Source organism: Uranotaenia lowii, chromosome 2 (genome assembly GCF_029784155.1).
Source record: "Uranotaenia lowii strain MFRU-FL chromosome 2, ASM2978415v1, whole genome shotgun sequence".
Classification (NCBI taxonomy): domain Eukaryota; kingdom Metazoa; phylum Arthropoda; class Insecta; order Diptera; family Culicidae; genus Uranotaenia; species Uranotaenia lowii.
Window position 1 is genome coordinate 165,841,283 of NC_073692.1, and position 24,260 is coordinate 165,865,542.

The 24,260-nt window shown below is 33.7% G+C and overlaps 1 protein-coding gene across 1 annotated transcript; it reads left to right on the plus strand.

Moving 5' to 3' along the window:
- The first annotated feature begins 22,304 nt into the window (after positions 1-22,304).
- Positions 22,305-23,503, plus strand: LOC129742061 (uncharacterized). The gene is made up of 3 exons (XM_055733908.1): positions 22,305-23,139; positions 23,245-23,400; positions 23,496-23,503. Exons 1-3 carry the CDS (start codon positions 22,305-22,307, stop codon positions 23,501-23,503), a joined length of 999 nt encoding a protein of 332 aa, XP_055589883.1.
- The last annotated feature ends 757 nt before the right edge of the window (positions 23,504-24,260 follow it).

Genomic DNA, 24,260 nt, shown 5'->3' on the forward strand with positions numbered 1-24,260 from the left:
AGATTCAGAATTCAGATTCAGAATTCAGATTCAGAATTCAGATTCAGAATTCAGATTCAGAATTCAGATTCAGAATTCAGATTCAGAATACCGATTTAGAATTCAAATTCAGAGTTCAGATTCAGAATTCAGATTGAGAATTCAGATTTAGAATTCTGATTAAGAATTTGGATTAAAGATCAACCTGGAATTTGAAATTGGAACTTATATTCAAATATTAGACTAAGTGTTGTAACTCAAAATTCAAACTTTAGAATCAGAATAAGATTTCAGATTTAGTTTACAGAATGAGATTAATCATTTAATAGTCATATTACTTTCCCCTCCTTTTGTGGGAATTTTTCCTCTATGCATGGTTGAGCTCTAAAAAAGGTATCATGCTAGGGCACGCGTCACGGCTATCCATCAATATTGTAGTTGGTTTTACTTATTCAGTAAAAAAAAAGCATAAAAAAACAGTAAGATTCGAACCGTGACCAGCAACGTGAAAGTTCTGGTTGCTACCACGGCACCATTTCAGCGTGTTATAAATCTTGGAAATTCTACTGTTTAAATACCATTCTTTCCATACATAAAATGAGCTCCTTACATACCAGTTCGCTTTTCCCCAAAAAAACGTATCAGGCATCATTTTTTTATATTGAGATTGGAATTTTTCGTGTTTGAATATCTGAAATCATACTTATATGATTCAGAGGGAAGGAATCTATCATGTATATTCTATATTATTTTATATATTTCCAAATATAATTTAAACTCTGTTAGAAAGGCTCCAATCCACTGTTAAGTGTATTAAATCGGGTTTTTTTATTAGAATTCACTTCAAACTTTTACTTTCTTCCCCGGATCCTAAGTTGATTAACGTGGAGCCGCTTCCGGAACCGCATCCCTGCTTCACGAAGATCTCCGGGAACCTCACTCGCGGGAAAACTGCTTAAACTTTGGTGCACGACTTGACTTGACACTTTGTTTACATTTGTCTATGGTCCTGTTCTTGACAGTTCATAATTTTACATGACATTATCATGTTCAGTGTTTGTAATATTGATTAAACACAAATTCAATGTCGTCATCACATTCCATGACGTGTAATTTTAAGAAATTTCTTATTTAGTGTTGTTAAGAATTGCGTGTGACCAAAAAAATTGGAAAAATTACATCACATATGATGTAACGAAAAAGAAGCATCACATATGACGGAATTTTCAGTGCGAGTTGAATATTCCACGTCTGTAAACTTCAAAAGACGTTTAATATTTAATTCGCACTGAAAATTCCGTCATTTGTGATGCTTCTTTTTATTTACATTATATGTGATGGAAATTTACATCAAATAATCGCATTCCGTGTCATGTAATATTTATGTCCTTCGAATTCAGTGCTATTATGGATTCAACTTTTTTCAATCTGTAAATTTACATAAAAAAATCGCGTTCGACGTCATGCTATATTCAAGGTTTTTCAATTTCAGTGTTGTTAAGGATTCAGATTTTTTTGCTGTGTATACAAACATTATGACCTAGAAAAAAAATGCGAAAATGTTTAGCATTTGGATTTGGGATGTTTTTGACAATTTATGAGGATATTTTTTGGGTGTATTGGTTCTAACCTTCATCTGTCAATTTACGTGAACAATGAGGCATCTAGCGATTTTTTATTGCGTAAAACCTTCTCTCCTTGATGGACCCTTTAGACTGAGTCGATTTGAGGTCATTTTTTAACTTCTCAAACCCTGGGGTCAAAAAGCTTCGTATTGGTTCAAAACTCATCCATGATTTTTTGCAGAATTTTTAAGTTCTTAAGCCTTTTTGACCCAAGGGTTTGAGAAGTTAAAAAATGACCCCAAATCGACTCAATCTAGTGGACCATGTCCACGGACGCTGGTTAGTGGAAGTTCACGATCTGCATGAAGTGTCAAAGTGGTAAAATCGGTCAAGACGAAAGTGTAGCGAAATCTTGTAGGATCAATCCGGAGGCTGGCAAATGAAGTGAATATCTCAAATTCCTTCATGTATTGATTGGTCAAACGAATATACTGCAACTTGAGCGTTCAAACGGATTGTTGTCTAAGTTAAAGAAAAAGCAGCTGATCGTCGTGTTTTCAGACAAGAAATTTTTTTAGATTGATCCGTTGTCCAATTCATCTACGAAACAGTATATTTTAAACCTTAAGGATAAGGATGTGCCAGACATTGTAAAAGTCAAGTTTACTACCAATAGTCCCGCCAGAGTCATGGTTTTTGGAAAAAACCGTTTTTTGTTCGAATTGATGGTGCTATTCGTCACTTGAATTCATGGAGAAGAATCACTGGAACTTCAAATTATTTTTTGAAACTAAGAGACTTTCAATTGAATTTTGTTCTGTGCGCATATTCAAAAAGATTTCATCATTTATATTTTGTCTTCGAAGACTCGATATATATTCTAAAAACTGTGAAACAACTTTTTTTTAACACTTAAAGTTCCAACCTCCAGAAAAGTCGGTAAAAAAATTTATACAGCTGTTTTGCGAATTTCGATACGATACGAATTACACAAGTTTGGTATTGTTGAAATAATAAAAGTGTGTAGTTTTATCTTGTAAAATTTTATTTTCCTCCAAAATCAAAGAATGTTGATATTCATGTCGGAATATAGTGTTTTTTAATGACCTTGATTTCGCACATGTTTTTCAGTGGTTCAACTCATTGTTAAAAATTGGTTAAAAATGGATATGCATAAATTTTGAAATTTCAACAGTATATAAATGAAAAACAACCGTGCGCAAAAAGGAGTTTTGTAGTAATAAAGAAATATTTTGTTTATTGTTTGAGATACAAGAATTTAAAGTAAACTGCTGTAATCTTCAGAATACGAGAAGAAAACAAGTTTTGTGTGATAAACTAAATCTTGAGACATCAAGTAATTCAATGTTGTAAAGTTAGAAGAAATCGGTTCAGTCGTTCCTGAGATAAAAGACTCATGATCTGGCGTCCCCATCATTTTTTCTCGACTTGTTGTAACCAAAACTGATGTTAGTCCTTTGAGTGATATTTTGGAGTTGTGTGTAGGATCATTGCATTGTGGCATGTTGAGCAAGGTTGTCCAAATCACAGAAAATGGTTGGTTTCACGATTTTTAAGCAAATTTCTTTAAAGATTTAAAAATCACAGGAAATTCATAATTTTACAGATATTAAAAGCATTTTTTTCAAATTTACACTTCGTGAGTTGTTTTCAACAGATTTAATGGATTTTCTTAATTAAGTTTAGATACTACTGAGATAGGCTTTCTGTAGCTGATTTATGAAAATCTTGTGACTTCGATGATACGGATGGTTTGTTCCCCAGTAAATTAAATTTTTCGATGATTGGTATGATCTTTCCATAATTTTTTTGGAAAAAGCATCACTGATAATCATCACAAACTTGATTTTTTGTATGGTATTTTGGCTCAAAAAATGAATGAAATAAAAAATAAACTTTAAAAATTATTTAGTGTTTCAAACTAATAGTTTTTTGTTTTGAAATATAACTTTTGAATATAAACTCATCCCATTTTCAAAATGGTTAGCTATATTTGTACAATAAGAGCCAAGTAATATTTGAAGAAAGATGTTCCGAGTCAAGCCTGCTCTAGTATTCGTACAGACTGCGAACGTCACAATCACGAACACTACTATGAAACTTGCCCCTTTCGTTAATAATTAAAAAAATCTGCTGGAAATATTTCCACTTTGAAAATATGTTATTCTACATAGTAGGATTCTTGCTCTTCAAAAACGGTGGTTTTTCGAGTAACTTTTCTATTAAATAAACCATCAAAGTGCCATAAAATGGTGGGTTTTCTCCAATTTAAATTTGCAAAACTATAATCTTAGTTTAATGTCTTGGTCCAAGACTCTTGGATGAAAATACAGTCAGTGCAGTTTAAGCTCCTTATGATCAAAACACAAATATTAATGGCATTTTAGAATACTGAGTAACTAATCATTGATTGATGTTTATTATTCTACATAAGAATTGTCTATGGTAAACCAGTTGGATACAAATCATGAAAATCAATTGAACACTCAATAACTACCAGCTAGATGTTTTTAAAACTTCTTCATTTTTGCTCGATTTAGCTTCAAGATGACATTGCATTCAAAAATATAATAAGGAAAGGATAAAAGTATCTTTAAAGGATTAAAAACACTTCTTATCATAATGTAATATATGCTTAACAAAACAATCAAAATGAAATTGGAATAAATATTTGTTCTAAAACGTATTTTTCTTTGAAATTTCTATCATTTTTTAAAACAAATTACGATACAATCTTTTTGTGACGTCACAAAAAATCCAATACGGCTCTCAGCGCTACCTCATTTAAATATTCATTCTTCAATAACAAAATAGGAAACTTGCTTTCAAAGATGCTTTAAATATTTTTTATTATTAAAAAATCGGGTTGATTTGAGCACCGAATAAGTTTGTTTTATGAAAATCATTAACTTACAAAAAAAAAAAAATTAAGCTGAAATGAGATAAGCTTAATCTCCCAAACTCTTGAGCAATTCAAAAAATTTTATCATCAATAGAAATAAATCAAACTTCCAAAGGTTATATAAGAGATTAGAGTTTTGTGGCTTGATTTGTACGTTAAAATTACTTGTCTCTTTATCATAAGGTTGCCAGTATTTTTTCAGCACCCATACAGGCCGGATACATCCTGGCTATTTTATCTTAAAACCTGGAAAATTCCGGGCATTTGTTTCGAAATTTTCGACCCAAAATCCGAGCAATATCCGGGCAAATTTGTTCAAAACCCAGAAATTACAATACAAAAATCAAGAAAAAAAAACTTAAATAATTTTTTTTTTATTAAAACTCATCACTTTAGTAAATATTGTATTTGAGGCTTTCAAAAAAGGTTTCAAGATTATGTTTCAGAAAATTGCTCGGAAATTTTCGATTTTGAAGCATAAAAAAAAAGGGAACACAATGGGATTTGTTTTGTTTCATTTGGCAAAAAAAGTGAATAAATCCGGTCAAAATTCGGGCGGTTTTCTATGAAATCCGGGCAACCGGGCCGGACCGGACTTTTCCTAAATTTTGTATTAAATATCCGGGCAAACCCGGATAAAATCGGACAATCTGACAACCTTACTTTATCAGCTTGTTTCTAAATACAATAATCTATACCAAAAGTAAAATCATGTGGATAATATGTTTTCATTATTCGAAATTTGTAAGCAAACTCTAAATCTAATGTATGTTTGAAATTTTCAGATGAATTGTGACATTGAATATAAAAATTAATTTTTTTTAAATTGTATCATCTAGTTTGTGATTTCCTGCGACTTGAATCTTCAAAGAATTAATTTCTGGATATTTTTCATGTTGGTTGTTTACGAGCGGAATTCAAATCTGAATTAAGAAAGTTAATTCAATATTATGTTCTAAAAGGTACAAAAACGCGATTTTTTTAATCGAAATTCCAGAAATTATTAAATAAAGTTTATTGCAACAATCAAATGATTAAAAAATTTTTAAGTAAATATGAGCCAAAAACAGATATTTATTTCAAAACTTTCAATCATGAATTTTTAATCTGATATTTTGGAGTTCAATCTGAACTCCGCTGAGCGAATTTAAATTAAAGTACAAATTTTTAATGTTAAACTTATTTTGATTTTCAAACTCTAGATCGACATTTTGAAATTTTGATATGTTTGAATTCTTTATTCGAATTGATGTCAAGAACGTCGAATCTGAATATGAAAAAAAAAATCTGGATGAATTTTATTCTATCTTTTTTAATACTCAGAAAATAAGTGTCTAAATTCTAAAAACACCTATGTATGACTTTTTTGACTTTTCTGAGACTTATTTTGAATGAAATGCAAAATAAATTTTAACCAGGATATCGGAACAGCCTTTTTTTACCTTTATCTGATGTTGATTCAAACTGAAAATCAAAAACCCTAAACATGATACAGTATCCAAATTATCAGAATAGAAATACAATTATGATTTTGATAATATGGGTACAGAACCTCCTTTATAAATTTCACCTCATTTTAAGTTCAATATTCATATCTGAATTTAAGTTAACAAGTGAGAAAATTTTGAGAAATTGAAACAGAATTTTAACCTGGGATCAGTTTTCGAGGTTTTCGTATCAGTTTAAAAAAAGTAAGGTTCGCTTGAACGAAATTACTGAATTAATATAATTTGATATAAAAGGTGATACGGTCAAAATCTGGTCAAGCGAAAACGCGTGTAAATCGGTGAAATCGTTTATTGAAAATTAAATTTCTTTTTCAAGTTAAATTAGTATAAAATTCAGGAAAACCATTCAGTTATGCTTCCGCTTTTCCAAATCCGAATGGCCGGGCGCTTAACCTCTGTCATCAGATTTTGTACATCCACCTTGTCCACCTTCTTCGCCGCAGAAAACCAGTTTACCTTGAACTGCTGCTCGTCCTTAGCAGTTTTTTTGTCTTCTTTAGATTCCGCTTGACAATAGCCCAGTATTCCTCAATGGGGCGGAGCTCTGGCGTGTTGGGAGGGTTCTTGTCTTGTCTGTTTGATTTTAACATGTGTAAACGTAGTTTTAAAATAGCTATAAGTAGTGTTCCATAATCTTAAGATACAAAGTCTGTAAAGTCCATTCACCAAAGACAAATCCATAAACAACCACCTGCACGTTGTTGGCGGCGTACCACTCCATGACCTTTTTACCGTAATGGCAAGATGCCAAATCCGGCCAAAACAGTACGAAACAACCGTGTTTCTTCAGGAAAGGCAGCAGACGTTTCTTCAAACACTCTTTCACGTAAATTTCTTGGTTGACAGTCCCGGAAGCTATGAAAATGCTGCTTTTCAAGCCACAGGTACAGATGGCTTGCCAAACCAGATATTTCTTCGCGAACTTTGACAGTTTCATGTGCTTGAAACGCACGGTATAAATATAGAACGTAGGCTACTAACACGAGTAAACAACTCGTTTGAATGTAAACAACTGACGTCATTACTATCTGCCTAAAGCGTGCCAGGCAAAAAGTTTTGCGCGCGTAAGATAATGCTGCATACACCGAGGATCACTAGATGGATAGTAGTGTCGACACTATCGGGATGATATCACCTTATTATATTGTACACCGTGCTTGAAACGGAAGCTGCTTGTAGTCGGCTTTGACGTAGGTTTTTTCGTCCATTACCACGCAGTCAAACTTCGTCAGCATCGTCGTGTACAGCCTCCGGGATCGCGCTTTGGCCGTCGTATTTTGTTTATCATCGCGACTTGAAGTCACTACCTGCTTGTTAGTCGATAGTCCGGCTCGTTTTTTGGCTCGATGCACGGTTGTAGACGATACACCCAGCTTATTTGCGGCATCTCGGAGAGAGAGGTTAGGGTTTCGCTTGAAACTACCGGCAACTCTCTTTATCGTCTCAGCGGCTTCCGGTTTTCGATTTCCCCCCGATCCAGACTTCCTGGCTGTCGACAAACGTTCCCCAAACACATTAATTACATTTGTATAGGTTGATTTGGCAACTTTTAGCGATTTTGCCAGCTTTGCGTGCGAGTAGCTTGGATTTTTGCGATGCGCGAGCAAAATTTTGATACGCTGCTCCTCTTTCTTGGACGACATTTTGACAACTGCAGAGTGAATTCCAAAATCAAAATAGGAGCAACATTCTAGGTACACACACACACAAACACACACACACACACACACACACACACACACACACACACACACACACACACACACACACACACACACACACACACACACACACACACACACGCACACACACACACACACACACACACACACACACACACACACACACACACACACACACACACACACACACACACACACACACACACACACACACACACACACACACACACACACACACACACACACACACACACACACACACACACACACACACACACACACACACACACACACACACACACACACACACACACACACACACACACACACACACACACACACACACACACACACACACACACACACACACACACACACACACACACACACACACACACACACACACACACACACACACACACACACACACACACACACACACACACACACACACACACACACACACACACACACACACACACACACACACACACACACACACACACACACACACACACACACACACACACACACACACACACACACACACACACACACACACACACACACACACACACACACACACACACACACACACACACACACACACACACACACACACACACACACACACACACACACACACACACACACACACACACACACACACACACACACACACACACACACACACACACACACACACACACACACACACACACACACACACACACACACACACACCATCAAAATGAGGGGTGTTCAGGTTTTTTAAATGCAAAATTGAAAGAAATACGTCAAGTTGATATTGACCAAATTTTGACTGTATCACCCTTTATAGTTCCATTTTTTCAGAGTAGATTATAAATCCTTGCTTGCTTTTCCTGGACCTTCATGGGGGGGGACTCCCCTGCTTCCGACGGCCATCCATAGAATAATAACACATTCCGCTTAGAAATAAAGGTTTCGAAATTAATTCATTTTTAAAATGAAGAACTTAAGCAACAAAAAACAAACGAATGTTGTTCACATCATTTAACCATTAAACCATAAAATGAAATAGTTTCAAATAAATACTGTACAATATTTTTAAAAAAAATCTTGATCCTTGCATTTCAGAACCTTCTGAAGATGTGCTTATCAACTTCTTGATTGTGCTACAGGATTTATGAATTGAATTTTGTCTTACAAACGTCGTTTAACAAGTTACTGATATTTTTTTAACAAAATCTCTGGATGAATCCGAAGGAAGCCAAAAATAACATGATCTTATTACAATGGTTAAAGCGATCTTACGGAATAAATAATAACGATTTTATTAAAACAATGGTTTTATTGATCTTACGGAATAAATTGCAAAGATTTTCTACACTCACAACAGGTGGGATAGTAGAAAATCCACTGAAATCTCTTCACAATTTCTACCCTAGTAACATTCTACCCAAAAAGGAAACTGACATATGTGCGTCTATTTAAAATTGTTTCGATTGGCTCCGGAAAAGATTTCAATTATGGTTACAAAAACACTCAAGACTCGAATGAGAGCTAACTACCATGCAACCACCTCAAGGCAGGTTTAGAGAAAACCATCATCATCCAAGCTACTCCGACCGAAAGGGTCCATTGTGGTATTTAAGTGAAGGATTTTCTGTTCCCACGACCTCTAGCTCAAGCTAGCTCTGTTCCGTCTTTGGTTGAGTGCTATCATTCAATTGCTCGAACAAAAACCAATAAAGGAAGGGAGTGAGATCTACGAAAGCGTGAAGGAATCCTTCCAGTAACCGGCTTTTTTTCTGTAAGGCGGTCCTAACAACAAACGGATTGCTCCAGGACATTTGCTCCGGCTTGCTGTTTCTCACCCAAAAATTTTCCATTTGTATGTTTGTGTACTCTTAAAATGGTGGAATACACACGTTTTTTGTATTTGTGTGTGTTTTCTGTATGTGTGTGAGGGATTCGGTTGATCCATATGAGGAAGATTTTATGGGCCGGTCATTCCGGGAAACCTTTTGAATTTACCAACTCGAGCTGGATCCCTTTGGGTAAATTTTTCACTCGGACTAGTTCCGGTAGCTTGTGCCGTTGCTATCTCTCTCTCACTTCCAGTCGGATCCAGGATTCCTTTTTTAGGTATTCATGCCATCAAATATTGAAAAAGGTTTTTCTTCAGCTCAAGTTTTCGTTAACGTGTGGTGGTTTATAAGTCCAAACAGGCTATTTGCTAAATTGTCCTTGATTGGTTTGCTATCGCAGCGATTGTTATTGAAATGTCCCTCGATTTGTAAACAAATCTCGAAGGATATTTGAGAAAAATAACTTTCTGTTAAGTACTTTTTTGTTGTAATCCCATCCTGCTGATGGCTTCCAAAAAAAAAGAAAAAATAGGTAGGTGTATGCTAATTTGAGCCAACTATTTTTAATCGACACTTGTGTCCATTGCCGTTTTCAGCTTTAAGGGGTTTCTGAACATTTTTCTTTGTGGTATTTTTTTTTAAATAAAATATTTACTTACATATATTGCCGTTTAAAGGAAGCTGAATTTAACGAAGTAAGATGTGCAGAGAAATATTCAATTACCTGAAAATATTTAAATAATGTATTGGATTTCTAAAAATATAACACCAAAATACAATCAACACGTGTCAAGCATTAATCTTCCCGGTGAAGTGTAACAAAATTTGTAGCCACTTTATTTAACACAATCCCAGCAGAACGATGTGATAACATCAATCCTAGCGGTTTTCGCCAATTTTTCACGCAATAAAAGCAGAAAAAAGCCAAACAACCTTATCAAAGCACACACAGCACAGTCCTTAGTCAAGGCCTCGAAGCCAGGAGGATTTCCTAACACGAAATATAATGGACGATGATGGGAATCCATTTCTGGTACAATAAACAAGAACAGAAATTTTTGCTCTGTGAGCTTTCTCGTACAAGAAGTACCATCGAATAAATAGTTCCTTCCTTGGGCAAGATCTCTCACGGCACGGGACTGAATAAAATATTTGAATTACGCCCTCATGTTCCGGATGCTGTTCACTTGGGAAGCTCACAATAAGGGCAACAATGGTAACAATCGATATCATGTAATTTTTTTTTTATCTACTGCAATCTACGGATCAATCAGGGGCGCATTTGTTAAGTCCTGAATTTTAGACACTTCACTTGAAAATTTTTTATGCCTTTGATTAACTTTAGAAATTACTAATAAAAAATTATAACCTGAAGGCAGGCTAATGAATTAAAATCAACCTAGACGCCCTTTATTTTCATTTTAAATTTTTTTATCAACTACATACTTATATTTTTTTTTCACTTTATTAGTTGACCAGGGTAAAATTTTATTTTCACGATGCTGAAATGCAAGTTAACTACAACTTTTTTTCATGCATACAAAGTGGGACCCATGGCTCCCCGAAACAAAGTGAATCAAAACGGATAGTAAAAACATTCTATGCTACAATTTTTTTCACAACGCAATGTTTCAGACAAAAGATAAACACAATCCACCCATTACTAAGGTAGCATCAAATTCGCACCGTTTTTGCTAGGGCATGTCTTCTTTATTTCAATGTCATACAATTGTAGCAATATTTGAAACTTTTATCTTAATTTTCTCAGAAAGTCTGTTCAACATTCAAAATGTAATAAATTATTGTCCTTTAGACATTAAACCAATGTTGAATTATTGAAAAATAGAGCAGTTTTCTAAATTCTAAATTTGGAATTGGAGAGTTTAAATTTTATTCCATGATTTTTTCGAACTCAAGATCAAAATTTTGTGCAAGTGGAAGTTTAAAAAAAATGATTGTAGCCGTTTTTTATGAAATTTTTTAGCCATTGAACAATGACTTAATTGATATGATTATCTTCGATCGAAGGGGCAACACGAGCATATTGTGCGAAATGGGCACTCCATTCTTGTGTTAAAATTGTATTTATGTGTTTTTGAGTGTGTGGATCACGGCAAAGCGTGAATAAAAACATTTTTTCATTGTATTCGATCATTCATTTGTAAATTCTTAAACGTCAAAAGTTTTGGGTTTAAAACAGGCACTTTAAAAAAAAATGTCCTAAAATCGTTAAAATTGTGAACTTATAAGTAAAATGAAGCCTTTGCAAACAAAATACGGATACTTTCATAGACGATAAAATCTTTGAACTTAGCCATGTCTGGTAGTTTTGGTTGGTTTGAATTGAGTTTGAAATTCTTTTTTTCTCAAATTAATTAAGCTGGATCAACGAGACTCTCGTGCACATTGAAAAAAAATTAACCATCAATGGAACTGATTCAAATTTTCATAAGTTATAGCAAGAGATTCAAATTTTGCTATAAAAATATTATTCTTACAAACTTGATTCAAATTTACGGTTTTAGTTTGCAATTTGGCTCCATAAAAAAAACTTCAATATATGTCAATAATGTTAAACAATACCATAAGAAAATATCACAAGCCCGTTAACACATTTTTTTATAATAGATCAAAAAATCTTACCAAGTCATTTTTGGGCTTGTGATATAGCTCAGTTGGCAAGTCTGTTGTCTCCTGAGCCGATGTCCGCGAGTTCGAGCCCAAGAGCAAACATCGAACACAGTTGTACCGGATAAGTTTTTCAATAACGATCCGCCAACTGCAACGTTGATAAAGTCGCGAATGCCATAAAGATGGCAAAACGACTATAATCGAAACAAAAAAAAAAAAAAAAAAAAGAAAAAAAAAAAGAAAATATGAAATTTCTAGCAGTGTTTTTATCGGGATGATTTCTTTTTTATCAGATGAGTTTGTATATTCTACTGACATTGATGAAAAATTATAAATTTTTAGAATCAACTCAGAAAAATTATAATTTGTGAACTCTTGCGACTTGAATTCTTAGTTAACAATTCATTTACAAGATGAATCTGAATATATATTCAAAATTTTAATATTGAATCGGGTTCCAGATTTCAATAAAATTCCTGAATTTTCAAAAAAAAACGATTTGTGAACTTTAATTACTGAACAGAATTTAAAATATGAGCCAAGGAGTGAATTTGATTTCGTGAATCTTTAATTATAACTCTGGTCTACTGGGTTTCAATCTGAATTCAATTTTCTATTTTTTTATCCAATTTGCGATTCTGAATTGAAATATGAGCTTCGGATGACTAATCTGATCAAGGTTTTTAAACTTTGTTATATTTGAATTCTTCATGCGAATTAAGTTTAAGAACTTCGAATGTAAATATGATACAAAAACTCAGGATAGTTTCAATTTTTTTTCATACATATTAAGAATTTTTGTATCATTTTAGTTTTAGTTTCGAAAATCCTGATTTAAATTTTTATTGAAATGTTAAACCAAATTTGAACCAGCATTGCAAATTAGCTGTTCATTTCTTATTTTTAACTATGATTTGAACTTAACACCATAAACTGGGTACAAATATTTCTAAATTTTTATTTTAATACCTAATATGAAACCAGAACCTCACTATTGATTTAAATCTCATTTAATTGAATTTCAATGAATTTCATTCAAAATGTGAAAAAAAAAATTGAAAAACTGAGTCAGAATTTTGAACCTAGGACAAGTTAACGTGGTTTTGGCATAATTTCTGAGTCAAGATTTCTACTCTGAAATAATCAATTATCAAAAGTAGATTTAGAATTGACCCATTTCTGGCGCCCCTCAACTGGAGAACTGATTTTTATTTTTCATTATTCAAAAATATTTTGCACAGCATTAGAAAGGTTATTTCTTAAGCTTCATTTTCCATCAAAAGATGTTGGGCTTTTTTTTAGAACTGAGTATGTTGACGTTGAAATTAAAAAAATTAAGTATGAAAACAAATTTATTTTGACTATTTATGTTTATTTCAAACATTACTTTGTCAAAAATTTAGCTTTATAAAAAAATATTGCCAAATGCTTTTAAAAAAGACATTTTTTAAGCATGATATAAGATTAAAAATACCCACAGCTCTAGAACCGGCGATGAAGGTATATTTTCTTAACTCTTTCCTTCCCACGAGGGTTTTCATGTTTTAAAAATAGAAATATTGATTAACAGCTTAAGTTCTAGAACAAAAGATGCATAATTTAAGCCTACTTTAATGATCCATTTGATAAATTCGGGTTTTGAGGTGGATCATATGTGCTCCATTGGGAAGATTACAACACATAGGGTGCAAATGAAAAAACAGGAAATAATTGAAAAAAAAACATGGAATTTCATCACTTCATTGATGACAAACTAAAACGATCCTATTTGATAAAAAAAATTCTTTGGTATACGCATCCCTCGAAAGTCTATTTATTGAAATATTTGAAATTTTCATTCATGCCTTGGAACAATGGCCGCCATGACACTTTGCGCAAGGAAAACAAAACATGCCGTTTTTCGAGAAAATCACGAACTTTTACACTGACCCATACACAGCGGTTCAAAATCAAGAAAAAATGGATAAAATTAATAAAAAACTTTTTTTTTTGAAGATTATAGGCGGAAAGTTGAAAAAAATATGAAATTAAATGCTTTTTCAAAGTTTGCTATTTTTTCAAAAAATACCAAAACGGGGTTTGAGTCACATACTGGAATATTAAATATTTTTAAAGTATTTATGAATATTTTTGTTAGAATTAAGTAAGGGCTCCGAAATTCCTCTAGATTAGTTGTATTTATACTTAAACTGATGTTTTATGGTGGAGTTGCATATATATCGAAGCAAACAATGCTTGGTTTACTCTGTATAAATACTTTAAAATTTTCATTTTCGAACCAAACAGCGTCCCACTCAAAGACATCGTATTCAAAATAAATCAAAAACTAACAGCTGATTTTAAGATATGTTTTTGATGAGGTTGTTACCCGTTCAACGATATATAATTTACTACGGCGATCGGCAGCGCAAGCTATATTTTTGCTTCCGAAAAATAAATAGATTAAATTGAAAAATTTTTATCCTCAAATTTTGGGTTCTCAATCAAGCGAAACTTTATTAATTCATGATATTAAGGATGCTTTTATCTTAAAAGTGTAAAATAGATTTTAATTTATTACTCCGGGATGGACATTTATGATTTTTTTTAAAATATAGATGCCTTTTTTAATTGTTTGGAGTAAATAATAAAAAATCCTATTTTTTATTTTTGTGTTTCAGTTGTCAATCTTGTTGGTTTCATGGAATGTGTATAAAAAATCCTAGAAAATATCTAATTACATCAAAACGTTCCTTAAATATTGGAGATTCGATTCCAACATAAAAAATTTGGTTGTTGCTGACTTGAAAAATTGACTTTTTTCCATACACGGTCAAAACCATGATTAGATCCAGAACACTCTTGAGTCGGCCTTGTCTCGAATTTCACAGTTGCAAGATTTTAGAAAAGCCAGGTTTGAAGTAGCAGATATTCAGTACTTGAGTACTTAAGTATGAAAATTAAAAAAAAAAACACTATTTTTGGCACAAATAAATTTTTTCCTATAACTTTGAAAGAGAAAATTTATTGGTGGAACCATCGGTAAACTGTTTTGTGGTTACATTTTAACCCCTTGTTTGACCTAAAAAAGAAGATTTTTTCAAAAAAAATATCACAATTGAATACTTCAAGAGTTACCTTGAAATTTCGCTCGAAATTAAGTTCCATGAATTTTCGTTTGTTTTTGTTGTTAATGACATGATTGGTGTGATCAGAGCTGGTAATGGTGATGGTTAACGACTGACATTTAAAGAAAATGCCAGCTAGATCGAAATCATCATCTATTCTTGAACCAAAAGCATGCCATCATAACACGTGGTTGATCAGTTTAGAGCGTTTTCGTTGATAGCTTCGAACCATAACCAATCACTTTGTTAATTGTAGTGACAGAGCCGGTTGCTGAGATTTAGCGAGCAAACGTATGTCAACGTGCTACTGAGTTTGTGATTGGCATTTTATGATCTTTAATGATCCCAGAAAATGGGTACCGTGATATTTAGCAAAATTCGGGTGAACATTCATGCACACGTGACTGTGCGTTAAAATTGAATGGGAAATAAAAAGGTGGGAAAATCCTACGTCTATGAAACAGGTTGCAGTTCATTTTATGGGCTATCTAGTAAGCAGCTCGACTATATAACAATAATATGGACATTTTGCTGTTGCCAGGTTAGATGAGAAATAATAACCTTTAAATATCAACAGCCGACATGGGAAGGAAATTTTAGAAGGCCGCCAACTCAATGGAAACCAATGATATTGAATATTTACTATGCTTACTATCATTGAGTTCTTGACGATGGTGTTTATCAGCCTGCTAATAATCCCTGACTGCGGCTCGGTGCACAGTTGGAGTTTGAGAAGGTGATGATGATTGGAAAAAACAGTAGCCATCTTTAACGCTGTCAATTTTTCCCAGCTCTGGCTGTGATTAGTTAATTCTCTTATTCAAGAAGTGATCAAATATAATGAGGTGAAAAAGTACAAAATCGTGGAGCGAAATTAGAGATTGACAAAATTTTTGTGTGAAAACTCTAGTGCAAGCATAAAATCGCTATATACCAAAAAATAGTTCAGCAAACGTTGTGACGTCACGCTGGAATGGGTCAATTTAAAAATTTAGTTTAAAGTTGAATACCTCGCTTGCTTTTCCTGGATCCTAATTGAGGAAGTTAAAGCCAATCAGTCCCCCCTCTCCTCGCTTCCCGTTTCTACGGCAATGATGGATAACTGGTGCGTACTTTTTATTTTATATACAATTCGTAAAGCTTGTGTTTTTTATGATGTTATGTCCAAGTTGGGCCAAAACTGGCCCTAGGCAAAGTCGTGTAAACGCAGCAAAAAAAAAACATAGGGTGGGTGCTCCTACTTTGGACCTAGAGCCTACTTTAGTCCTAAAATGCCGAAAAATGCAAATAATTCATTTTGCTAGTATTAGATAAAGATACTTCTAGATAAAGATAGTCTAGTTCTAGTAGGGGGTTATCCCTTTATAAAACAACCAGCGAATCTATAATAACCACTGATTTTTTTTTCAATGAAAATAATACACACGTTGTTGAGAGATGAACACGTAGAAAAAAAAATTCAAGTTATCTTAATTTTTTTCCTGAGCGTCTAAATATTAGCTACCAGAGCGCTTATATATAATTTATCGGAAGTATTTTACTTTTCACCGATAAACCCGATAAACAAATTAACAAACATTACTAACGGGCATTGAATTCTTCATTGGGGTATTTTACTGAATCGTGATTTGGAAATTTAGTATTATAACTTTCAAATTTGGAAACACAATATATAAAATCAACACTTTAAATATAAATCCTGTAGAAAAAAACAATTATCAAAATCAGTTTCTAAATTTTGGAACCGAAATTCATTTGAATTTAAAGATTTCATTCAAAATTTTCACTTTTAATTGTATTACAACAAATAAATTACAAAGAAAAGTGATTAATCTTTGTTCACCTTCACATAACTATCAATTTTTAAATAATTTTGAATTATAAAGAAATTTATGAAATGAAGGGGTTATTCTGAATGTTAAAACTCTTCTTTAGTGAACAGTCTCACTCAATCATTTGCAATTGAAATAGCCAAGCTTTCATGTTAAGAATATCTAACCTTAAGCTTAATTTTAAATTAAAATTTCAATATTATTGTGTAGATGAGCTGAAAGCAGTATCGGTGACATAACTGCTGTAGATCTAGAAATCCAGGAGTGTCGATTAAAAATCACTGAAAGACCTTCTGACTGTTATGCATGATAGAATGCCTTGTTGCCGAAAAAATAGTGGAATGATAAGGGGATAGTTTTAATTCTCAAGGGAAAAATTAAAACCGTGACAAACTGATTTTGGAAGCTTTTTGCGTCTCAAACTCGATTTATTTTGTCTGTTTTTTTCCTTTCTTATTTTCTGGCACTGAGTAATTTTAAAACTTTGCAGTTCAGAGTAAAATCGATCAATGATAATTGATGAAGTTACTAACCTGGACAACAAAAAATATGTAAAATCTTTTCATTATCCTTTATTCATTCAACGATGCAGGTCAGAGGGATGAATGCTAAAGAGTAACTAATTCTCGGAAAAAACAATGCATTTTTCGTCTAGATAATCTTCGTATTTTACAAAATGGGGAAGATACTTACTTCTACAATTTTACTCATGGTAAATTACTCACAGTCTTTATGAAAATTAATCATAAAGTTAATACCTATTTTTCTATTATTTTTTTTGATATTTCACACTTTTGCTAAAAAGTGCACAAATTTCTCCAATGGGCCTTGTATTTTCAAAATTTATACCGGAAAAAAAGCAGATAAAATAATACAAATTTGTATTTAGAGCTCCTAAATAAGTTGAAATCAGTTTTGAAATTCTTTACACTTCGAAAATGTGAAATTTGATTTCTTGTGTTATAGTTTTGAATGCAGATTCTTCGATTTATTGTTGCTGAAATCTCTTGAGAGGATTTTTTTAAATTTAAACTCTTGCTATAAATATTTTATATTCGATTTCTGTTTGGCAGTTCTTGTACTTTTTTCACAATCATCCATAATATGAATGTTTGATGTGATACATTTCAAACAGAATTAAAAAAATTCAAATCCAAATTTTAAATTCTTGTTTTTGAATTTCATAATATAGGTTATTAATTTTAAGTTTAAAATTCGTATTTGAATGGTGGATTAATTGAAAGTAAAAAATTCTTGCAAAAGAGAATCTTTACTGTGATTCAGAAGCAGATTTTTTATTTTGCAATTGAAGGCAATAAATGTATGATGAAAGCAGAACAAATATTTCAAGTATTTCAAGTATAATCATTTTCACCCCCTTATATGACTTTTCCAAATTTTTCATTTCATTAAAATTCAAAACAAAATCAAAAATTCAGAAGCTCTATTTTTGAAGCAAATACTAAAATTTTTTGCGATTTGCTCGTGTTAATTGAGACATATGAGGGAAATCAGTGAGAATTAAAAAAAAAAAAGTGGTCCCTACATTTTATTAATAGCAAATTCCAAATCAACACTCAACAACACACTTTTGTTGAGTAACTTATCAACAAAAGTTATTTGGTATAATTCAGTCCAGGGAATCTTAAGTTACAGCTGCTTGAGATTGGTGGATCGACTTTTTTCAATATTGAGCCTTTTAAGTGATAAATTAACTTTTTTGTTGAATAAACACCCCCACGAAGTAGAAAATTTTTAAAATTGGAAAGCACATCTACTAAGAAAAGTTCCTATTTTTTATAGATATTCGAGCTTTTGCGGGTATTTTGTAACGGATTTTTGCCGCTTGGGGGGGGGGTGATCACCCCGATAACCCCCCCCCCCCATAGGACCGCGCCTGGAGATACATGGATTTGAAAATTTTGATAGCAAGTACTTCATTTTGTTGCGTAATGTAAAATAATATAAATTGAAAGAAATTTTTGAATCCCGTGTTTCGATTCGAAAACGCAAAAATATAATTTGAGACTAATAAAATTCCGATAATTTTCAACACGCCTTGTCTTCCATCATTGTTACTTTTCACTACGTTTGGGGGTACCAAAATGTGATGGTGGGCTTGTTTACACGTGACCAAATTCCATCCTTCCCAGTTAATCACAGCAGAACGTGTAGGCTGGTAGACCGAAGAAAAAACGCTAAGGCTTAAGGTGTGATGTGATGCGTTCCGTTGTTGGGGTTTCCAAATATTTACAGGACCTTCTTCTAGCCGTGGCACCAGATTTTGGCTCCCCCAACAAGACTTCACCGAGAGTCGTTTTGTCGCCACAAAGTCTAGCAACTTTTGGGCCGGGGATATCTTATTTCGATTCTGAACCGGGAGGATTTCCTTCTCTGCCATCAGGCCACACGAAAGACTGGTTGCCAGCCAAGGCTCAAATGCTAAGTGGTTATGCGCGATGGTTGTGGTAGTAAAATTTGATTTGATGGTGTGGTAGTTAGGTTTTATAGTTTCGGTACGCTTTTGACGAAATTTTAAATGGGATTCTGCATTATTCTTCGCTTAACGGTTCAGAGGGGTCCAACTGTTTTGAGGAGAGAAAAGGTTGAGGAAGATTTATGCTTATCGGTTTATGGTGACATTTGCACCGGAAGGTTACGAATAAAGTTTTAAACCAAAATTCTATTGCAACTTTATAGAGAAAACCAACCGTAGAATTTAAACATGTTGAAGGTAGTATAGCTTTTTTATTTTGTAAACATTTCTTGATTATTCTCTCTACTCTATCAGATTCCACAGAATTACTTCACATTTTTCTCACTTTGCTCGTTGACTGGAGATTTATTTATAAAGAAATTTCCATTTCAGTCTCCTCATGTTTAATGTAAATTGAAGATGCAGTTCACAATACTGACCACCATGCATTCTTTTGTTGTAAACAAACAAAGAAGCATTTTTTGTTATGAATTCAAATCCTTTGTTGAAAGAGAGGCAGTAAATCATATTTTTATGCTACGTCAGGTCCGAAGAGAGTCGGAAAATCTCCGTGGTGGGCTGTGGTGGAATTGGAAGATGGCCAGCAAAAGGATGTTTGCTTTGTAACCCGTTCTTCGTTCGAGAAGCCAGTTCGATGTATTCCATAAATTTGCATTTGTTCTAGCTCGAAGCTTTCTGTGCGGCTTTGCTTTCGACTGAAAGTGTTGGCTTTCAATGTCAAAGTCGTCCTAGTCTGTATTTGTTCTCGCTTTGTTTCAAGAAGCTCTGAAATCCAGGCATATTTGGTTTTACTGGAGGTTTTGTTTGCTTTCAGGGCTACGATTCAAAACCGATAAATTTGCACCAGCCTTTGACAACCCAATTTGCTAATGAGTGGGATAAGAATGCCATTGGCTTTGTTCGGAGTAATATTTAATGAAGCTTTTGGCAATCAACGATCAAAAAAGGCAAACAGTTAGTTCCTTCTCTCTTAAAAAATGAGGTAATAATTTACTATAGCCAATATTGTAACTTAAATTAATAATTACAAGGTGGAATTTTTGAATCATGTTCAAAAGCATTATAACTTATAGTCATACTTCAACAGAAACTATTGAAAAGCACAAAAAAGGCATTGAAATGTTATCAGCTTTTAACAAAAATATTGGATTTTTTTTAATAGTTAACTTCTTCATGAAAAATTTAAAATAAGCTTTTAAACGTGTTTGAAAGTTTTGTCTAAATCATCAAATGGTCGGGATTCGAGCAGACCGAACTGAACGCCATCAGCATTTTTTCGAGTCACTTGTGTTTAATGTACAAATATTTTCAACAAAAGACGAAATATGTAAAACTAAGCAACCAGAATCAATAGTTTATAATCCAAGAAACACATCCCAGTGAACTATTTTAGTTTTTTCGGTCTCGCATAAGAATAATATGAGTTTCAAAATTTGTAGTTTAAAAATTTTGTGAGAGGCGTTCAGTTCGGTCTGGTTGAATCCAGGCCAAATATTGTGCAAAAATAACCATTTTGTAGTCCTTTTCATGTTGCAACTTTCATTTGAAGACATCAAAGTGGACCATGTACTCCATGTGCTTTTTTTCTGATTTCCGTTGAAACATGACCAAGTTATGTTTTTTTTTCGGGATTTTCATCCCTTAGGATGGTTCATCCCTTACAAAGTTGTGTGCATTTGATGCGACCTTAAATATCTTGGAAAATAAAAATTAAAAAAAAACTGCTTGAAATGATATGGTTTGACACCGCAAAAAAGAACCAAATTTGAAATCTTGGAAAAAATTTGAAGACCAACGGCGCAAATTGTCAGGTAATAAAAAAAGTTTTTCTATTTGAAATAACACATTTGTTGGAAAAGGAAACCTTCTTATTTAAATATTTTCAACATAACAGTAGATTAATTTTTCTTTAGTATTGTTTGAAGGATTTTGAAGCTTTTTCATAAACAAAATTGAGGGTTATTTTTTATTTCAAAGAGGCCACTTTGCAGATTTTCAGTTGTAGCTTATTTTTGTTTATAATGTTTGCTTAATCAGGTGATCGTTCAGACTAATGGCTAACATGTCTGGCTTATAAGCCAGAGGGACTGGGAACGAAACCCACCACCCTAAAATCTTGGTTGAGGATTTTTTTTATTAACTGACAATTTGCGCTGGGGGTATTCAGATCTTCCCCAACGTTGAAAATTTGATTCAAAATCTAAAAAAAACGTGTAGTTTTAAGTCGTTAATAAAAATACACGTATTTTCCAATTTCTGAAAATTTAATTTTTTCAAGTTAGATTCGCTTTTTGTGAATAAAATAAAACTATATTTCAAAGATAACTCTGTTATTTTTCAACGGAAATCACAAATAGCACATCAAAGCGCATTAAAATTTAACAGCTTTCCAAATAAAAAATTAGAAAAATTAAGTCATGATCTCCTACATGAAAAATTGTAAATAATCTTTAAATGGTGTGAAAGTATCGACTGCATTACCGAATGTTCAACAAAAAATTACCATTGCAAAAAATACCATTGCCAAAAATACCTTTAGCCCAATTGTTGATGCAACTTTCATCTGAAGACACCATATTGGACCAACAACTCCTTTGAGAGAAACATATGCAGTTCTTTCTCAGCCTTTGGCTAGATCGGTCGTTCTTTTCTTGCGCTCCAGATTCTAGTTTGAAAGGCTAAAGTTATTTTTTCTATGTTTGCTAAAGTGCGGTGCAAAGTATAGCAATGAGTCCATCTCCCGGAGATCACCCGGGTCGAACAATACCAGAATGGCTAGATCCGCAAAACCTGCATGGCCACCTTTTCTATATGTTTCTCAAAGCTAGTGATGGACATACACTTCCCAACCCGTTTTTGGTCGGAAGGTCGATAGAAAAACACGTAGGCAAGATTGAGGGAGCGTTTTTCGATCGCATCAGGAAGTGGTACGTGTTGAAACTACGGAATATGGACCAAGGAAGAAAGCTGGAAGAAATGAAGAAGCTCATCGATGGAACTCCCATAGAAATCGGTAGTCATCCCAATTTGAACCGACGTAAGTTCGTTGTTAGTTGCGGCGAAGTTATCGACATGACCGAGGCGGATTTGTTAGCCGAACTATTGTCACAAAAAATTACCGAGGTCAGAAGAATAACGAAGAAAACTTCAGCTGGCATAATCGGCACACCGACTTTAGTGCTAACGATAAACAGCACGGTCATCCCTGAATTCGTGAATTTCGGTCTCCTCCGAGTCCGAACGCGTTTGTACATCCCACAGCCACTACTATGTCGTCAGTGTTTCTCCTACGGGCACCCGAAGAAGCGATGTCCGAACGAACGCGCGTGTAGCATCTGTTCTAGCCAAAAACACGATAGCAGCGATTGCCCTGGCAAAAAATTTTGTCGCACTTGTCAATCACACGAGCACTCACCAGCCGAACGTACTTGTCCGAAGTGGGTTGAAGAATCCACTGCTCTTCGGATAAGCGCAGAACAAAATTTATCGCTTGCCGCAGCTCGTCAACAAATTAAAAACAACAACAATATCAAGATCAGCTACGCGAACATCACCCGATCAAGTAAAGAAAATGGAACTCTACACCACTTAGAAAAAAATCAACAGCAAGAACAACAACAACCAGAAAAGCAACAACAAAAACAACAACAACCACAAAAACAACAAGATAACACCACAAAACAGCAGCATCCAAAACGTGATCATACAACTGTAGCATCGGGACAACCAACTATTCCACCGACAACCCCGTCACCCCCTCGTAAGAAAACCCCTTCTTCTGCTTCTCCATCTGACTCCACGGACAAAGGAGTTGGACAAGAGAGTAATGCGTCAACCTCTGCCGCAGAACGGCAAACTAGTCTTAAGAATCCCACCTTTTCCCCCAAACTCCATCCAACTTCCTCCAACCCTTTCCAGCCCCCTAGTTTTAAATTTAAATTAAAAAAGAACCCCGGCACATAAAAACTTTGTAAAAGTAAACGGCCTAATAAAGATAGTTCTAGTTAGAGAAACATATGTACAAAGCTTTCCAAAGTAGGTAAAAAATAAATATAACGCAACTCTCAGTACTTTTTTCCGCTTCCTTTAAAAATCTGACAATATGTACAGCTTACATGAGTATGACATATAGATTTTTTCTTCCTTTTTCAGTGCTATAATGTACTAATTTTTTATTTAAACTTTTTAATGACAAATAGGTTCTTAAAGAAATACAGTTACATACAGAAAATTCGAAACGACCTAAAGTATTGAGCGTTGCTTTGAATACTTATTACCTAATACCAGAAAGATTTTCTTGAATTCGGTCATCTAATACATTTGCTATCAAAATAAATAATAAATTGTAGATTTTTAATCATATTATGAATGGTATAATAGGGATGACAAAAATTTGTAAAAAAATATTCAAGGCAATATTTACATATAAGAGTACACTGAGTCGATTTGGGGTCTTTTTTAAATTTCTCAAACCCTGTGGTCTAAAAAGCTTCGTTTTGGTTAAACAATCTTCCATGATTTTTGGCAGAATATTTTGGTACTGTTTACATGAGTAAATTTGAACTTTTAGATTTGTATGGGAAAATTGAATATTTGGTACTAAAAATCATCACCATTTTTGTTTCTTCTGTGCAACCGAGCCTGCCTTGATTTTGTGCCAAATTTCAGCTGAACAACTTTGTT

Coding starts and splice junctions, on each gene's coding strand:
- LOC129742061 (XM_055733908.1), top strand. CDS start 22,305: ATGAGTCCATCTCCCGGAGATCACCCGGGTCGAACAATACCAGAATGG. Junction 23,140..23,244: donor CGCGAACATCACCCGATCAA/GTAAAGAAAATG, acceptor AAAAACAACAAG/ATAACACCACAAAACAGCAG.